General features: G+C 40.1%; 1 protein-coding gene across 1 annotated transcript; it reads left to right on the top strand.

The window, feature by feature from the left end:
- The first annotated feature begins 379 nt into the window (after positions 1-379).
- Positions 380-20,183, top strand: LOC131689192 (E3 ubiquitin-protein ligase ZNF598). Its single transcript, XM_058974112.1, has 6 exons — positions 380-1,098; positions 16,652-16,963; positions 17,089-17,900; positions 17,964-18,904; positions 18,965-19,162; positions 19,229-20,183. The coding sequence occupies exons 1-6, from the start codon at positions 650-652 to the stop codon at positions 19,478-19,480; spliced, it is 2,964 nt and encodes a 987-aa protein (XP_058830095.1). The 5' UTR covers positions 380-649; the 3' UTR covers positions 19,481-20,183.
- Positions 20,184-20,383: the final 200 nt, after the last annotated feature.

The raw sequence follows: 20,383 nt of genomic DNA, 5'->3' as shown, positions 1-20,383 counted from the left end.
TGAGCTTTACTGGGGAGTTTATTTTTCACTGGGACAAAGTTACGCGAACCCGCTCTGTATCACCAACCTTGCTTGATGTCAAAATTTCAAACATCAAGAAGTGTCACGTCAATCCAGAGATGCCAGATTTGCAGACAAGTCTGCAAATTCGCAGACTTTTAATTTAAGCTGCAGATTTTTCGATGACGCAGATATTTGCAGATTTTCTAGTTTGGTTGCAGATATTTGCAGATTTTTTAGTTTTGTTGCAGATATTTGCAGATTTTTGAATATAGAGGCTTTTGGTTACACTAGCTTTCCTGACATTTTTTGTTCTTCCCAGACTTTTAAAATTATTATTGCAGACATTTGAAAAAAGTACCTGGCATCTCTGCGTCAATCGTTCTTTTACATTCGTCGTCGTCGTCGTGCTTTTCTTTTGCTACGTTTTACGCGTGAAAAAAGTGTGCTTGTACATTCCCGGAAAAGTGATTTATTGGCCCTTTGCGGATTCAAATTCGGTTCCGGTTCCAAATTGTGTTGGTGTTATTCCTCCCGGTCACAAAGGCCGTTCTGTGTGAATCACAAAAGCTGCAGTGAAAAAGTGCACTCTTCTCGCTTTGATTTTTTTCCTGGTTGGGAGATTAGCAAAAAGATACATTCGTTAACTATGGCCAACTATTACCCAAACCATCACCGTGAGCGTCGCGGCGGAAGTGGTGGCGGTGGCCAAAAGTTCCACCATCAACAGCAGCAGCAGCAGCGACAAAACAGTACGGGTCAACATTACAAACGTTCCACTCCGTCGGAGTCGTCGGAACCGAATGATTCGGTTTGCGTAGTTTGCTTCAAGCCAATCCACTACTATGCCATCGGGGAGTGTGATCACCTGTGCTGCTTCGAGTGTTCCACCCGGATCCGGGTGTTGTGCAGACAGAACGATTGTCCCATCTGTCGTCGGGATCTGGCCAAGGTGATCTTTTCGAAAACGCTAGCACCGTACAAGGAGCTGGATGTCCGGAATCGGTCCGGGTTGTACGATAAAAAGTATCGGATCTGTTTCACCGACGGGGACGTACAGGTGGCCTTCTTCGAACTGCTGGACAACAGGTGCCCCAGGTGAGTGCGGTGCGCATTTCCTGCTGTGAGGTAGGATGGTTTTCTAGCGATATTTCATAACGTTGAATGAAGGGGCGACGATTATATGTGTAACCTCGGATGTCACTAGAGAGAAAGGGGGTGCACTTAACAGTGGCGCGCAAAGGTTTGAGTACGCATCGGAAGGAATTTGAATGTAGTGCTTTTAGAATGAGCAAGGGTGTAGAAAACAATTTGAATATTGTTCGTAGGGTCGTGGCGATAACTATATTTTTTTATTTGAAAATTAACCGCATACGTAAAATTCAGGAACAAAATACGTCAGAAGCAAGAAAATAATCTTTTGACATCGTTTTCACAATTCAATGTCACTCACACAAAAGTGACACAAATTTTCCGTTTTTGAATTTTCAATTTAAGGAGAAAAGATGGCTTAATTGTCTTAAAAAGCTTGAGCATTACTCTAATAACATGATTATGGCGTAATTTATAATATTTATCCAGGTGATTTGGACCAGCTATGAGTTTAAACAAGATTCGATGCAGGCTGGAAGTGTAACAATAACCTGAAGCATCGCTTCGTCCAGTTGGTAACTCGCTTAGCGACTCTCAGCGATCACACGGACCATCCGACGTTTATCATGCCGGTCTCCTCCTTTTATCTTACCGGTCTCCTCCAACGTCCATCGGTAGTCAAATCGCTGACCTTGCACCTCTCCCGAGGAGGCTTGCGTTTTAAGTACCCCTCTTTTCTCATAGAGCTCGTCGACCTTTTTTCTTACCTCCGTCAGGTTCGATTCCCCAAGGAGTGAGTCATTCTGGGTGGTATCGCTACTTGATCTCGGGGTGAACACTCGATTCAGCAACCCTATCTAGTCGTACTAGTTCGCTGATCTCATCTCCGCCACATCACTCTTACTGCTGCGCACTCATATGCTTCGGCATGATGTTGTACATGGGCTCTTCTCTGCGTTGATCAGTTAGATGTCGTGGTTGATTCAGCGATTCCGGTTGGTGGGGTGCTTCCGATTCACTGGTGGCTCGACGACACAAAACTTCTGGTTTGTCGCGTTCGGTGCTATTCGGCGTCGAAAGTTCTCTCAAAACCGTTATGTCGATGCTGGTCAGTCAGGTGCTGCGTTCAGTCCTGCGATTCCAGGTGGAATGACTTCCGGTTCTCAGGTGCCCCGACGACGTTTCGCCGACGATACGTTACGCTCAGTCTAGTCCCCGACAACCTACTCTGGTCACAACCGCTGGTCTCCTATATGTCGCTGTATAGTAGTCTGACATGTCATTTGGAAGTTCTCTTCACCGCGATCGTCTACCATCACTCCCTGTTGTCGGACGAGTCAATGATACGCGCTCCAACCGTAATTCTCGCGTGCTGCACTGCCTTTCGGTTGCTTATCAAAACTATCGGTTTTGTGGTGAGCTAACGCCAGCTTCTTCTCGCGCATCCAGTCTTCTACAGCATCTATCGCCTCCATGGTGAGTACTTCTACTTCCTCTAGTGATTCGCCGATCACTATTTCCTCTTCTCTTTTACTTCTGCGCAGTCTCCATCGCTTTCACGATCGCTCGTATGGCGTTCGCAGTGAATTCACCTTTCCGGAAGCCGAATTGCATATTGAATAGGCCATTCTCTCCCTCCGTGTATGTTGTAAGCCTGTTAAGGATTATACTACGTTCACACCACGAGTTAAAACGTGTTTTAACGCTATCTTGATGACATTTTTCTTGTTGCTAATTATTATAACATGATTTAGCTCTGTAGTGTGAACATAGTATTACTCTTTCAAGCACCTTTTCGACTGTATCAGACATAGCGGCCTGTATGCTGAAGGGTCTTCTCGGTCATCCAAGGTTTTGTCACCGCTATCAGCTCCATGTTGGTTACTCATGCTTCTTCTCTCTCGGCACCTATCCGGTGGTACTGCCGGTCCTATTATCTTCGCCGTGGTAACTATAGGCGTTGGATCTGAATTGGCGTTGCAATAAAGCTTTTCTAAGCATACTTTCTTACTGAGCTTGATTTCCTCGTTAAATGCGGCTCTAGCCGTTTTATATGTTGGTTCAGATTTTCATCTGCGCGATAAACCATTTCCTGAAATGCATTACTTACCGCTGTTCAAATCGCTGCTGATTTAGCTTTATTTAATTCGTTTATTTGACACAGCTCATAGTGGCAGCTTAACGGAGCCGTAGACCTCTTATATGTTTACAAAACGTAAAAAATAAATATTCAAGCAAAAAATCCTATCCGGAGCGGAAACCCGCTTTCGTGGGTGCAAAACGTTTATCTGTTCGCGTACTGTGTCAGGGGGGAGGGGGGGGGGGTGTCATCCAATTCTCTCCTGTTTTCCATGTCCAGGTCCTCATCGTTAAAACTGTCTTGGTGCACGCGATCAGATGTTCCTCCCTGCTTTTGCACTTACGGTTGACGAGTGTAAACTCGTCGTCATTGTTATTACCTTTCTTGTCGATGTTGATTTTGGGGTGCTGGATGCTTCTTTTGCAGTTGTCATTGTGATCTGAACAGCTGCCACAATGTATGATTACAGTTTTTGAACGGAGGAGTTTGTCCCGCATGGGTGCATAAGGCAAGCTCAAATTGTGACTTCAAGAAGCATCGCTCCTAAGACCCAATGAAAAAAAACTTGTTTTTGTCATTTAATAGTGAGAGAATCGAAAGCCCGAAAACACACGATCATTTCGCGACAAAAATATGATTACGGATTAAAAGCCAACTGTCAAAATTCTCTTTGAATGGAAATTCCGGACAAACCTTTACTCGCCAATCCCAGATGTTTAAGGTAAACAAAAGAGAAAAGTTTTCTTTTTCATTAGCTGATGTGAACTGTGTTCGAACAGTAACGGTTTGTCCGGAATTTCCTTTCAAAGAGAATTTTGACAGCTGGCTTTTAAGCCGTAATCATATGTTTGTCGAGATTTGTAGACAGTTACAGCACTGTGACGAGTCGGGCCTCTGAGACCCCTTGCCTTTTTGAGGTTAATTCTAGTTCCGTGAGTTTTGAGTTTTATAGTCAAGTAGGTGGGAACAGGTCTTTCGACACGCATCCTTAATACAAGCACGCCGTTAGGAGTACCCGGGAAAATTTTTTCTGCAGGTATCAGGTGTAACGGACTGGTTTGTGTCGTCTCTAGCTGGAGATTTGAGAATGGACGAAGTGCAGGACACAACATCCTCCAACGAGCCACTATTTAGCAGCTCCCCAAGTTTGCTTTTCGCGCAATCCTTCTCCTCTTCCACCTCCATCATCGCAATCTCTTCCAAACCCATGTTTACAGTGTTCTTTGTGTTTTCTGTTTTGTTCACACTAATAGCAAGAGGAAAAAAGTTAAACTAATAATTCAATTTTTGTCTTTTGACTTAAGTGCCAATAACTTATTTAGGACTGGTGGTATCCAATGGGGAAAACCGATCGGAAATTGTGAGTGGAGCTAAGCAATCATGTGAAAAAAATTCCCCCCAGAGGCGAGACTCGAACTCGCAACCTTTGAGACTCCGATACCACTTAAGTCAAAAGACAAAAATTGAATTATTAATTTAATTCGAACGGGCGGGTTCGCTCCCGTCGTACCTCTGTTCACTGGGCAAGGGACCAGAAATCGACAGTCTTCATTAGCTCTGTCACCCACCGAAGTACGATGGGTAGTGAACTAAAAAAAATTAGACATCAGACGATAATAAAAACCCGGGCCTTGGGGAAATTAAATAGATCAAATGTGTTGGAGTGATCAGCTGCCGTTGTGTGTGATTCTCGCTTTGCAGGCAGGGTACGATCACCGTCGCCAGTGGGATAATCATATGTTCTTTCTGGGATGTCGCCATACCCAGGGATAGCATAAGGATTAGTGCATTGGGCCGGAGTCTCAAAGGTTGCGAGTTCGAGTCTCGCCTCTGGGGAGAATTTTTTTCACATGATTGCTTAGCTCCACTCATAATTTCCGATCGTTTTTCCCCGTTGGATATCACCAGTCCTGAAAAAAGTTAACTCTGTCAGACCCCCGCCATTTATCCCTCGACACGGGTCGCGTCACACCATGGATTGGGGCATACATTTTGCAGTACAAATTTTGAGGCCCGCCCGGTGGCACCCTCTCATTCAGCTGCTACAACTACTAAAATATTAGGGATCATCCATAAATGACGTAGCATTATATGGGAGAGGAGGGAGTTTTGCGTTTTGTGATGATGTGTGACGACGGGGGTAGGGGGTCATGTCAGGCTACGTAGCTTTTTTTAAGGGGAATAACTAGCATCGTTTTTAATGTTTTAAAAAAATTACGGAGGCAGGGGGGAGAGTTACCGTCAAGCTACGTAATTACCAGGGGGTATTTAGAGGTTTGTGACGAAAGGCTACGATGGGGGAGGGGGGTGTCAAAAATTGCTCAAAAAGTGCTACGTCATTTATGGATGATCCCTAAAGTGTTTACAGTTTTGTTTTGAATTTTATATGTCATGGGGCATGACGAGAAGTTCTTACAGTTAAAAATCCTGATTCTAAGAAGCATTCGTTCATCTAAATTACTAAATTTTCTTTGGTTGAATCCGAAGAGAAAATTTAATTTAGCTACCAAACTAAGTCTACTAGTAACATAATGTAACATAATGTAGTAAGTTAATTCCGCATACAAAATGTTTCGTTGTTTTTTGCGAGCTTGGAATTCAGGGAATCGTAAAATTAACCACATTAAAAATCGCGTGAAAAGTAACTTGCGTGAATTTAAATCTATTTCTGTTGGGAATGGAGGAACATTAAATTGTTTTTTCTACTCTTAAAAAATTTAAACTTAATGTTACGTCGCACAACTGCTGACCCTACCCTCCCCCACGTCACACTTCGTCACAAATTAGGTATACCCTCCCTACCCCTTAAAATGCTACGTCATTTATGCATGGCCCCTTATTTGTGATTAAATTGTACGCAATTTGCTGTTATAATTAAAATGTTGATAAAAGCCGTCAAACATGTTGTAAGGACATGTATTTGAAAGAATTGAAAAAACATGTATTTTTGTTCATCGCCCGGCAGCCTTGCGCAAGGTGGGGGGGGGGGGGGGGTGGGGGGGGGGTGGGTGGGTGTAGGAAAATGCTACGTTATTTACAAGGGGGAGGTTTGAGTTTTGTGACCAAATGCTACGAGGGGGGAGGGAGGGGTCGAAAATCGTCGAAAAAAGCTACGTCATTTGTGTACGGCCCCTAAAACTAATGTGCGTCTGCACGATCTATCCCCGTGTACTACCGATAAATTCATTTCAACCATCATGTCGGAATACGGAACAGTGGAATCTGTTAATTTCTTCCAGGTATTTCCAACGATATTCTTTACGCGAAGTAACAAGTTCGATTTATTTATTACCATTTACACATTGTAAATATTAATTAAAAGATCTACGGCTCATTTAAGCTAACGCACTGAGCCGTGTCAAATAAACGAGAAAATAATTTTTTTTTGCAATTAAACATTAAACTCAAGCTTGATGAAAACTAAAAAAACTGGAAATGATCAAAGGACATTATACAAGCGAGCCACAATATAGCTCCTACGCCGCACACACCCCTCTCCCCTGCCTAACCATGTATCTGACATGAGCAAATAAAAAATGTGTTTTTCAATACACTAACCTTGCCGGTGTACCACGAAACTGCTACTTGAGGAAGCTAGAACATTTTCCTATACAACCAACCCGAGTTTTTGACGGAATTCCATCTGTAGCGCTTATTTTGTGCGAAAATATCACCCCTCTTCACTTGGGGTTTCTTTTCGAAACACTTATTTTTCTTCTTCTCATTTTCAGCGCACTTTTTCAAATGCACTTTAATCACACACCACTGCACAAACACTCGCGAAACTTCGTTTATTAACAAAACTTAAAATTTTCTGCCAATGTGCACGAGGGAAAATGTCCGAAAACTCATTTGTGCGTTTGAATTTTCACTTCAAATTCCATTTTTTCTCAATGTAAACAAGCCTGTCGGTGCCTAGCAACAAGCGTGCGTTCATGGCTTCCACATATTTTCACCTTAAAATGTAAATAAAAGCGAAACTCCCGATTACAGCCTCTCCGGAGTTCAATTTATCGTGAACAATTTTCGTGCGTGTTGCTCAGATCATCTTGTCTACCAAGGTATTTCCTGATCTTTTCCCTTTTCTACTAATACATCTCTTTTCCCGTGATGCTCGTGGAGATGCAGTGGTAGTCTCAGCCTCTATCAACAGCGAGTCACAGTCTACTTAAGCTAAGCTAAGCTATTTGGTATGAATCAATGGTTACTTTTAATGGGATCTTCTCCTGTATACGAACTTCTGCTTTTGTCATTGTCAGATTGATTGTCAAAGTAAATTTGACATAAGATTTTGACGTTCAGATGCTTTTTAGTTGGACAATGGTCCAACTAGCGGAGGTCCACCTAAAAAGCGGTCCAGTTAAAAAATGTCCAACTAGCGAATCACGACTGTAGTTAGAAAATGATTTTTTTTCGAAAATAAAAATAGCGGATCTCGTAGACCTATGCGCGATAAACATCGTCCTACTTTATCGAGTTAGGGCCTTACGTAGTTAACTGAAATGAGTAATAAATAAAATTGATACATTTTAATAAAAAAAACAATTTTATTAAACATAACACTAGTTTACAGCATTTCTGAACTAAATAAACTGGTGGTCATTTTCAATGTAAAATCGTGTGCTAAATCCGAAAATGAAGTCCAAAAAATTCTCAGTAGAACAGTTTTCAAGTTTCAGTAAAAAAATGAATTTCATTTACAAAATTAAAAATACCTTCAGTATAATCCAAATATATCCGGTTGTAGTGCATCGACATGAAATATTATAATGTTGAGTTAAAGGTAATTGAATGCACTTTTGATCGTTAGAACATTTTGTTTTAGTGCGACTACTGGTTCTGGCGTTGTTTACGAATCTATTGAACAGGGTGGCGATTCCTGGAAAAAACCTGGAAAATCAGGGAATTTCAGGGAATTCCATTTGACCTGGAAAAACCTGGAATTTTCAGGGAATTTGTATTCAAATCAGGGAGAAATTTCGACCTGGTGTTAATATTTTTTTGTAAATGCGACTGGAAAATATTGGCTCAATATTCGGTTGAACGCACTTACTCCCCTCAACACATATTATACTAGGGAGAATAACAATATTCGATCCATCTCATAAACTTCTCACAACAATGGTTATATGTCAGATTTACAACCAAAATTTGAATTCCTTCCAAATTTTTTTCTTGCATTCTTTAGCTAAAAATAATTGATACGTATTTTTTGTTTTGGCTGAATATGATACTTTTTTCAAGTTATTAGATTTGTAACTTTTGAAGTTTATAAAATCGAACATTTTTTAATCACTGATAACTCGAAAAGTATTTGATGCTTGGAAAAAATATTATTTACAAAAACTTGTTGTTGCATGAGCTTACCGAAAAAAACATAAAAAATATTTTTTGTTATATAACTTATGCAATCTGCAATTATTAGAAACAAATTGATTTTTTTTTAAAGTTGAGCCAATTTTAAATATTAAGAATCATGTTTAACCTTTCTTTGTGAAAAATATGGAGTGGATATCAAAATACTATGCGAGATATTATAGTTATAAATTGAAAACAAGCCAATTTTACACTAAACGACCAGTGACAGACCTGTTATAATTGTATTATCTCGTGAAGTACTTGGAGATCCATTCCGAAACTTTTACCCAATCTTCGCAATATAATTATAAATGATTTCAAAAAATAATAAAATGTGTTTGGTTCAACTTAAAAAAAATTTGCTTCTAGTATTTGCAGAATACATAAGTTACATAGCAAAAACAAACACGCATTGCAAAAACAATTTCGGTGAGCTCATGCGAAAAGGCAACTTTTATTATTTAATATTTTTTCTGCAAATTGAATAGTTTCTGAGTAGAAGATTCTTTGATTCCAGCGGATACTGAGTAGGTGTAATTGCCTACGGGTCCGTTATCCCCTTTTGGTCTTTCATACAGTGGTATGCTGAATGCAGAATTGTTACGAAATTTGAGCGTACTGTTAAGTGGAGCCGCATGCAGAGCAAGACTCGAGCTAGGATGGTGACTACCAACATACATACATACAAATTGAATAGTGTCTGAGTTATCAGTGATTGAAAAATGTTCAATTCAATTAAATTCAAAATTTTACAAACTCAGATTGAAAAAAAGAATCAAAACAAAACTTAGTGTGAACAATTTTCAGCTAAAGATAGCCAAAAATAATTTTGGTTGTAAATCTGACGTGGAATTACTCATATATAATATTTAATATGGATGCCAAATTGATTTATCGACGGCCTTGTTGTGATTCTTCTGACTCTGTACGGTAAATACATATAAGTACGCTTGATGTACAGATGCCGTTTACTTTGACACGGTTCAATGCATTAGCTTGGCCGAACCGTGGGTATTTTTTTATGTTTACAATTTGCAGACGAAAAAGATGGGTCAATAATGTTAGAGAGTGATAGAGTAATTATGCCTATTAAATCGAACATATTGTTGATAATCTAGTTGCATTTCCAAAATAATAATAAGGCAATAAATTCTTTAAAAACTACAAGGGGCAGCCCTATGGGGTTGCACGAACTGTAGACGTAAGACTATACTACTTAATGTAAAATATTTATTTTCTTAGTATATTTGGAGTAATAATAAATCAAATATATTTCTTACGAATAGTTTAAGCACACCAATCAACATTACATATTGAACCAACCCTTCTTGGTTATCAAGTTATTTCATTTGTAGTAGGCGATCGAATCCAATCAAACTTATTTGAGAAGATCTGAAGAAAGAAGACAGAAAACCGTCACCGAACTAATACCTGAAACTAAATCTTTATAGCACAAGATCCGCTTTTAAAAATTGTAAAAACTTTTCGATTGTGTGTGGTAAAAAACCCGCACCGGCGAAGAAAAATCAAATTTTAGACAATATAATCACATTTCATGTATAGACCAAGCTTTCTAGTTTTATTTTGTGATCATTTTAACTTTCCTAAAGTACGCATACAAATATAGCGAATGCAGTGGTCTTAATCATATATCTGTGCTTTCCATCGATCCGCGTAAATTTGTTGCTAAGATAGTTTTCGTCTTTGCGCAATGAATGCACAGATTGCTATCATACAGGTTATGCATCCGTTAACAAACAGGGATGCCACATTGAAATCTGTGTTTCGGTCAAAAATATCATTTCACCATCTGTGATAACTGAAACAGGAAAAAATCTGTGATAAATTTTCGAAAAATCTGTGAAAAATCACAATTTTCCAAAAATCTATCAAATTTTCATCAAAATGACAAAAATCTACCATCTGTGAAAAGGAATCTGTAATCAAAAATTGTGAAAAAAATCTCTGACATTACAGAAAAATCTGTAAATATAGTAACCCGAAGAGGCGAATGACCTTAAGGTTAAAACCTCTATAATCGAAAAAAGTAAATTAGATATACCTACATTCGCCTCAAACATTGAACCCAAGCGAAATGAGTCAACGCTGATGATGATGGGTAGAGCGAAAGAGACAACTAGTGTCACGACACTATGTTAACCGTGTTTGCAAATAGAGCTCGAATGTATAAGCGATTTTGTGTAGGAATAACTATGTTCGAGATTGTACAAAAAAGTGTGCTGGAAACGAGCACACAACAAAAGAAAACATAGCACTGGATAGCGTACCTCCACAAGCAGTGTAACGGACTTCTCACTCAGTTACACTGGCTGTGAAAACACACAGCACAGTGATCTGCTCCGCCTGTCGTTCAACAGGCAACTGAGCTTGTCCGGCCAAATCCGTTCTTTAAATAGTCGATGATAACGTCATTCATAGAAGTGTAGCGCGCTAGGTACACAAATCTGTCGTACCGGGCTTGGGAAGCGCTATCTTCTGTGTGTAATTGCGCGATATTTTGACAAGGTTGTATATTATTTAAATTTTTAATGTCAACGAATTATGTATTTTTGGATAAAAAAGACATACGTCCATATTTGTGAAAAAATTTCATTTTTAGTTGAATATATCAAGAGATCTATGTGTTTTTAGGTTTCCATATTTTGTCGCGAACAAACTTTACATTGCAAATTGCAGTAAGAATGGGTTACGACCATCTTCAAGAGTATTTGGAATATAATAGAGTATGTTAAAACGGTACCTACTTAACCCTCCGGAAGTCGCGCATGACACTAAATGAGCAGCCGCAGTTGCCCAAAGACAATTCGCTAGCTTTTCAGAGGGGGGGGGGGGCGGGGGGGTAGGGTAATATTCGAACTCGTTTATCCAAATGATTCAAGACTTCTTAAACAATCAGGCTCAGTGGAGTAATGTCATCAAAAATTTGGCATTAAAAATACGCATAAAGTTCAAATGTGTCATATAGAATATAGTTCAAGAAACGTTGTAAACTGCACGCGTCACAATGCCTGGATACACACATCGGAAACTTATGACGGTGCAAAATGTTAAATTCGGACACTAGGTTCACGAATGATGACATTCACCTATTTCGTCACGTTTTGTTCTACTAACAATTTATTTTACGTTATTAAAACGTCTTGAAGTTTATAATTTGAAATCATATGGGATTCACATTGGCTTCTACGATGTATCGATTTAATTGTACTGGTTCACAAAATTTCAATATACCACAATATATTGCGTAAAACATCTAAGTGCAATTACAAAATATTCTACGTTTTTCAAATCATTCTGAAGTTCAGATTTTTAAATTTTAAACCTAAAATAAGTCGATGTCCTACATAATTTCAAAACACGAACTGCTAAATGTTCTGTGAAGGATAATAAATTAAATGTTTTACAAATTATTAATTTTATAGTACTTGGCGTATGTAGTATCACATATTTCTACGGATTTTTATAGTTTGTATTAACATTGTACAAAATCCAGTTGAGCAATTTTATGACGTGTGAGGATTTAGTTTAGAACGAGTTTTGTATCATAAGAGTGTTATTTTATGTAATACACTTGTAAATATTACACGCAGCATTGCATACCGATCATTCGATGACATATAATTTCATTGAGCCTAAAATTATTGTTATCACAAGTTTTGAATCATTTGGATAAACAAGTTCGAATATTACTCCACATTAAAATCATTCAATATTCTTCCACTTACTCATTTAACAGAATTCTGACAGAGAGTCCCTCATATATTATGAAACAAAGCCTAGAAAAAATTGGAATCGAGACGGTTCACTTGACCCAGAAAAACTCAAAAATATCCATTCTATAAAAATTGAATAACTTTCACAATTTCCATCCGATTTAGACTAATAAGCGCTTATTTTCATTGGTTATTAGTAGGCCATAATTAATAAAAAAAGGCTATAATTTCCCATAAAAATATATTTTTTAGGATTGCATTATCTTGCCCAAAATATTGACCAAACGCTCATTTTTCTTCAAAAAATCAAGAAAAAGTTCAATAGATTCGTAAAAAAACGCCAGAACCAATAGTCGCACCAAAACAAAATGTTCTAAAGATCGAAAGTGCATTCAATTATCTTTAATTCAACATAATAATATTTCATGTCGATGCACTATAGCCGAAGGTATTTGGATTTTACTGAACTCACTTTTAATTTTAATGGTGAAATTAATTGTTTTACTGTAACTCGAAAACTGTTCTACTGTGAATTTTTTGGACCTCATTTTAGAATTTAGCACGAAATTTTACATCAGAAATAATGTTCGAATATTAAAGTTCAGATTTTTATTTTTATTTTGTAAACTAGTGTAATTAATAATTTTTTCATGCTAATGTCAGGTATAAGACAGTTAAAAAAGTAAATACTTCTATAGATTTTTTAAATAAAGGAAATCAGATGAATAGAACAAGACCTATTCTTGATGTTAGCAGAAAATAAGCTGTTTTAATCCACCTAGTGCGGCAATTGTGCCTTTCTCATTTATCCAAATTATGATTTAATGCCTGGTTACGTTCAAAAAAACATTGTGTAAATGTCTATTACATTCTTATTACACTTGATAATCATATATAAGCGAATGACTGTCACGAACCTGATAAGCAACATGTCGACTCTAAAACCCTCGAATCAAACAAATACAATATATTCCAATAATCTTTGATTCGCTATAAGTGATCTAGGCCTGCCAATCGAGGTAATTTAATGTTCATTTCAATAGTTTTTAACCTAGGATGTGTTACGATTATACCGGTTTATATAAGAAAGTCCTATGTGACCGCATAACCACTCTGTAAGGGACCATTCATAAATTACGTAACGCTTTTAGGGGGGGGGGGGGGGTGGGTACGACAAGTTGTGACATAGGGAGGAGGGGGTGTTAACTAGATCGTTACGTAACATGTTTTCATCGAAGAAGAAAAAAATTTTTTTCTTGGAATTTGTTACGTAACAGGGGAGGGGGGATGGAAAAATTTGTGACAATTTGTTACATAGGGGGAGGGGGGAGTTAATTTTGGGCAATTTTTGCGTTACGTAATTTATGAATGGTCCCTAACTTCAGAACCAAAAGTCAGCACTGAATGAAATGCAAAAACAGTCAATGGGAGTATTATATCATTCATTTGAAATTAAGCTTGTAAAAATCGGTTAAAAGTTTGCTGCTGTGACCGCACTCTTCAATCCGTAACTCCGGAACTGGAAGTCCGATCAATTAAAAATTTAATAGCGTCTTATAGGAGCGTTATACCATTTATTTGAAACTAAGCTTATGCAAATTGGTTCAGCCGTCTTTGAGAAAATCGAGTGACGTTACTTGACACACACATACATACACACAGACGTTTGGCGATCTCGACGAATTGAATCTAATGGTATATGCCACTCGGACCTCCGGACCTCGTTTGAAAAGTAGATTATGAAAATTGCATAGCCTTTCTTTCTAGTTTTCTGCACTTCTGCTAGAAAGCGCAAAAATGGTGCAGTTCCAGTGCACTCCACTACACCGGTGTCAATCAATCGAAAACTCCAAAAATAACATTTCCAATCCCCGCTAGCCACAGTGCTGTTGACCGAGTGAATGAGAAAGAAGCAGAGCGAACGATTACGAGACAGCGAGAATAATCAAACGCACCGTCGCTACCGATGAGCACCCGACGTCATTACCATCATCAACATCATCACACGCACTGAATGATGACTGCGTGAGTTGCAGTGACGCCAGTTTTGTGGAATACGCAGGAATGTTGATGGGAACAGTTTTGTTTGGAAATTCTATCTGGCAGATGAGCAAGTGTGAAAAGTGAAGTGTTATCCTACGATACGATTCCAATTACGATACGATTACGATGCCTTTCCAATGGTGATTATTCCGAAAGTTTCTACTCTTCGAACAGAAAGAGGAAACACCGCAACGACCAACAGAAACAAGTGACACTTAGGGATCCGTCGTGTATAGTCCAACCTAACACAATGATTTTTAAACTGAACACCGGTAATATGGTGAACGTTTTATAAACGTCCGTGTTCGCGCGATCATAAATCGGTCACATCCGGAAATCATTACCCTCCGTTCTAACATCTTAGGTCCATACATTCAGTTGGACCAATAAAAAAATAAAGCTAGGCCACTAGACAACACCTTCCATGGCGACATGACCGGAAACTCTAGTGATATGGAAGATTCTTTCTTCTTCTTCTTCTTCTAGCATCTGAGTCGTACACCGAAAATTAAGTATTAGATTCACGGTCCGCGCGCGATCTTCCAAGAACACACGCGAATATGCGAAAGACACACGGTTATAAAAAAAGAATTTATATACGTGAAGTTACATACGCGTTAGCACACGCAACATACAAACACACACGCGAATGAACACGTTACCATACAAATGCTCGAGCCCTTCGCGATGAAACACGCGATCGCGAAATCTCTACGCCCGCACATATCTGAACCGAGCAATGAATATCACAATCAGAATTGCGACCCGCTGCAAAGTATCGTTTTAGTGGGCGACATTGCCTGTCTCGTCTGCAATTGTAGTGTGTGATTCTGACGGGGAGCCCTTCCGAGAACCTAGCTCTACAGCATCAGTAGGACAACTCTCAAAAAAATGTTTCGGCATCGACACTTAGCTCATCAAGTTCGCGGTTAGCAAGCCATTGTATATAGGTTTCAAGTGTAATACACATTTCCACAATTATAATGAACATATCGTCGCTGTTGTGCTATCTTATGACAAGCGCCATTTTGCACATTTCGAGAAAAACGATTTTTAAAGTTTGAGATTGAATATCATGAAACTTATAAATGGTAGAAACAATTCAGAGAAGACAATTGATGCTTCTACCTATTCTGTATTAATCTCTCAAATATTACGAAGATCGGTTGACCATGTTGCGAGTTGTCACTAAAAATGTAAACAAAAGTCGCACTCACACGTGTCATAGGTGTGTATTGATGACAAAATGTGTATGATGTGTCATAATCGTGCATGAAACATTTTCCATAGAAAAACTTCACCAATTATGAACTTTTATTCATATCTTTGGTTTAATTTGGTCTATAAACAATCAGTTGGATGCATTTTGGAGGAAATGAGTCAGGGTATCTAGAAAAAATAGTTATTTTTAGTTACAGTGTTGCCAAATATGCAATTTTTCCAGTTTAAAGCTAAAACTGCGTTTTTCTCCCAATGCATGTATTTTTCTTTTGAAAATTATTATGCCATTGTGTTCCTATGGCATTTTTACACATAAAAGCAACTAAAACTTCATTATAACATCAGCCAATCCCAAGATATAATGATTCGAGGCAAAAAACTCACAATTTCTAATAACTTTTCTCGTTATATTTCAGTAACCAAGCAAAATTTCAAAATTCTGGGAACGCCATCTTGTAGAGATTCGTTAGACGAGTAATGTGGCATATCTAACTCAGTTTACCCCAAAATGGCGTTTGTCATAAGATAGCACAACAGCGACGATATAACCAGTCATGGAATCATAACTTGAAGAAATGAGAAAGACAAAACTGTCCCACTAGATGGATTAAAACAGCTTTTGCACCTATTTACAAGAATAAAAATCTATATTGGCGTTTAACAAATATAGCAAAAGAGAAGACTTTTGGCCAGTAGTAATACTAGCAATTCTAGGTCCCTTTAATCCCTGAGCGTTTAAAATCATATTATGCAGGGTTCACTCAGCTTTTTCTCGTAGGGCTTCGGGAACCGTCAAAATTGCTCAGAACTAACCGTATCGAAAGCGTACCCAAATCTATGTGCGCCACTCTATTTTCATTTCGACGGATACTTTTTCACGATGAACTGAAAATATTTTGCGCGGGTGTATCCCTGCTCAAGCTGAACGAACACGAGCGCATCCAGCAATTCATTTTTGCCCAATATAGGCCACCACATTCTTTAGTCTGTACAGTCACAACCGGCACACGCATTCCGACAGAATGCAATCGAAACCGACCGACGAGTGCACTGCAACCAACCCGCACCAGCTAACAACAATTATTTCCTTCGATCTGACCGTAACCGCGGTGCTTCATTTCAGATGCGACGAGAAAAACTTCCCCAAGTTCGACATGCTCCGCGAGCACGTCCGCAAGGCGCACGAACTGTTCTACTGCGACATTTGTACGGAACATTTGAAGATCTTTTCGTCGGAACGACGGTGCTATTCGAGGCAGGATTTAGCCATCCATCGTCGAATCGGTGACCCGGATAACGTTGGCCATCGGGGTCATCCGTTGTGCGAGTACTGCGACAAGCGGTTCCTAGATAAGGACGAATTGTTCCGGCACCTGCGGAAGGAGCACTTCTTTTGCCACTTTTGCGATGCCGACGGGACCAACTATTTCTACGGGTGAGTGGGTGAAAGGTTGCATGTTTTTCGATGATTTAGTAGTAAGAGTCAGCACGTTGTTGGCAGCTTTCCTACGCTGTACTTGTGTGAAATGTGCAAAAAAATAATTTGTGTTTTTTCAATAGGGACTATGATACACTGCGGGATCATTTTCGCCAGGAGCACTACCTCTGTGAGGAAGGTGATTGTGAGCAGGAACAGTTTACGGCTGTCTTTCGAACGGAGATTGATTTACGAGCTCATCGGGCATCCGCTCATGGGAAAAGTATGAACAAATTGGCGAATAAGCAGACGCGAACGTTGGAGCTGGAATTTACCTACGCTCCGAGAGGTGGTGCCGGTCCAGGGGCAGGACCCATGGGAAGTGGTCCAGGAGGGGGTAGACATCATCACGGTCGAGGTGGTGGAGCTGGAGGAGGGGGAGGAGGAGGAGGAGGTGGTAATGGGAACAATCGTGGGCACTATGATAGTCAGAGAGAATTTGATGCACTCTTGAATGATTCGATGACGACGCAGCATCCTCCCAAGCGGATAGATGCAAGCAATGAACAGGACTTTCCCTCGCTAGGAGGAACCGGTGCCAATCCCGTGTTCCGACCTAACAATGTTTCCATACGACAGCGAGTGTTTGGTGTTGCCGGTTTGGCCAGGACGAAGGAGAACTTCCCCGCCCTCGGGTCGGAGGGTGGGGAAGGTTCAGGATCGACCAGTATCAATGAGGGGTTTAGTAGTAAAATCACCGCCAGCTCGCTGCTAAAACCTAGTCAGCCAAGCAACGGTAGTAGCAGTGGTAGAAACAACCAGCAGCAGACAGGTCATGCTGGTGGAGGCTCCAAACCGAGTACCAGTATGATGATTCACGTCTCCAATCGACCACCGAGCGCGACAACAAATGGGGGGAAGAAACCCAGTGCAGCGGACTTTCCGGCGTTACCAGGTGAGTTTTTGGGAACAACTTGATGTTGAAGAAATTATACAATCCGTGCTTTTCTTTCAACAGGAACCACCAAGTCGGGCATCAAGAAATCCGACCTGTATGCGGATCTCGAAGGTAGCAACGGTATGGTAAATTTGAACGCTATGTCAGCCAAGCATCGGGGCATGGTGGATGATTACGTGTCCATTTCCAGCGTAGTGTCCAAGGTGGCAACGGTCGTTCCCCCGAAGGATGGCAAAAAGATAGCGCCAGCTCAAAATGTGGTACCGAGCGTGAATTCGGCGAAAGCCTTTCCCACACTGTCCGAATCCGGTGGCAAACCGGGCGGTCCCGTTAAACCTGCTCAGTGGATTGTCGCCAATAAGGTGAACTCATCTTCGTTCTCACTTGGTGGTGGCTCAGCGGCCGCTGCTGGAACAGGGAATGTTTCATCCAAAAAGAAACCAGCTCCGGCCCCCAATCTGAAGGAGGAAGGCAACTTTGTGAATTTGAATGCTTTAACTGGAAAGAAGTCTGGCGGAGGAGGAGGGGATAGTAGCGGAAACAAGGACAAAAACGACAGCAATGCAAGTGTCAGCAGCAACGACAGAAAGAATAACAACGATCAAACTCAGCAGGGTGGTAAAAGCAAAGTTAAAGAGAAAGCAAAGCATGGCCCAAACGGAGATGCTCGTAATCAGAAAGAAAACGACAACGGTCAGGCTGTGGAAAATTTTCCTGCGCTCGGTAATCGTCCGGTTACGGATTTTGCTTTGGCAAATCTTGGTGGCGATGGAAGCGGCCCTAAACGGGGTCCTCCTGGATTTGAAAATGTCAGCGTGAATAATAATAATGCTGCGAGAAAGATTCCGGCACCTCCGCCTGGTTTCAGTAATGTGACTTTGAACTCGGTAGCGAGGAATATAAACAATTTAACATTCACTAGCTCGAGCGGTGAAAGCTATAATATTCTTCCGGGAACGTACAGCTACGTTGCACCGTCAAATGCAAGCAAGAGGAATCAGGTAGGCTAACTGCCTAAATTTCTTGTTGATATACATAAACTAACAGCTTATCAATTTCAGACGCTCGTGACACACTTCCAGCGTGCCCTTAAGAAACCCGATGCGTTAGCCGAATTCCGTACTATATCGCAGATGTTCCGCGACGGATCCTACAATCCGGCGCCGTATTATGAGCACTGTAAGGCTGCCTTAGGCGAACGATTCGTCGAAATATTTCCGGAGCTGTTGGCTCTGTTGCCGAATATAACCAAACAGCAGGTAGGAACCTAGTTACTTTCTTTTTAATCCGTTCCGAACAAGTAAAAAAAATCTTAATTTTCACAGGAACTGTACCTGGTCTACTGTCAGGATCTCAAGAGCCAATCGAAAGCTAGTGATTCCTCCACTGGAGGAACCAAGGGAGCCAAATCCGCTGCCGCCCAGCTGGAGGTGTGTCAGGTTTGCAAGCAGGTTCTGGTACGGGACGACCTGACGGAACACTTCCAGTCGCACTACATGGAGAACAATTTTCCCAAGCTGAGTACCAACGGAAAATCGTCCGAGGATGGTAAGGTGTCCTCTGCTTGGCGAAAATAGCGTTAAACTGATGTCGTGCATAATTGATTCGCGCCTCACACACTGCAAGTTGATGTGTAATATCATGTATACCTGCTAGTATATTGTTTTATGGTGGTTCTTTTACTTGTAGAAAAAAGACCAGGGAACGATCTGGACGTACATGTTACTATTTTTATTTTATTTGAAAGTTAACCAACTCATACGGGACTATTCAGTTATTACGAGGCGTATTAGCTGTTAGAAAAAAATTGAGCTGAATCTTTTTCCTATTTTGAGAAGAGCAAGAACATACAAATCTAGTACTACCTTCAATGTGTAATTTAGTCGTAGCTTTTTTTTCTTTTCCTATATCGTTAGCAATGCAGGGTATAAAACGTTAAACTGTCGATGAAAATGTTCCCAACTTGTTACTGTGTCTCATGTAATTTCACTCATTTTGTTTCCCCGTTGTGAATGAGGGTATCTACGGAAGATGAATAGTGTTACTTTTGGCAATTTTGTATAAAGAGAGCGTAGTATGCGACTCGCTAAACTATAGAGATAGTAAAGCAATCGACGATGTGAAACGACATCCGCTTGTACCTTCTCCTAAAACCAACCTATTATTCTTCTACATGTAGTGTAAATATGTAATACGATTTCAGCTGCAAATAAAGAAAATACAAATGCTATCAATAGAAAGATAGATCCGGCTGTAAACGCTTTGATAACAGAATGATAACGGGATGTTTTCTGTGATTCATCCAGCGAGTGGGTATCACATCACATCTTGCTCCGTATTCTGTCCTCTAATAGGGTGTTAAGCCCATTATAGCTAAAGAAAATTTCTATGCAAGCTCAACATCTTTACCGGAGGATTTCCCAGAAAATAAAATACCGAAACTTTACCCAAGAAACACATTTTCCAGAATGCACTTCGGT

The sequence above is a fragment of the Topomyia yanbarensis genome, chromosome 3, assembly GCF_030247195.1.
Source record: "Topomyia yanbarensis strain Yona2022 chromosome 3, ASM3024719v1, whole genome shotgun sequence".
In the NCBI taxonomy this organism is placed as follows: Eukaryota; Metazoa; Arthropoda; class Insecta; order Diptera; family Culicidae; genus Topomyia; species Topomyia yanbarensis.
Note: the sequence above shows the minus strand (reverse complement) of the source record. Positions and strands in the feature narration are given on the sequence as shown.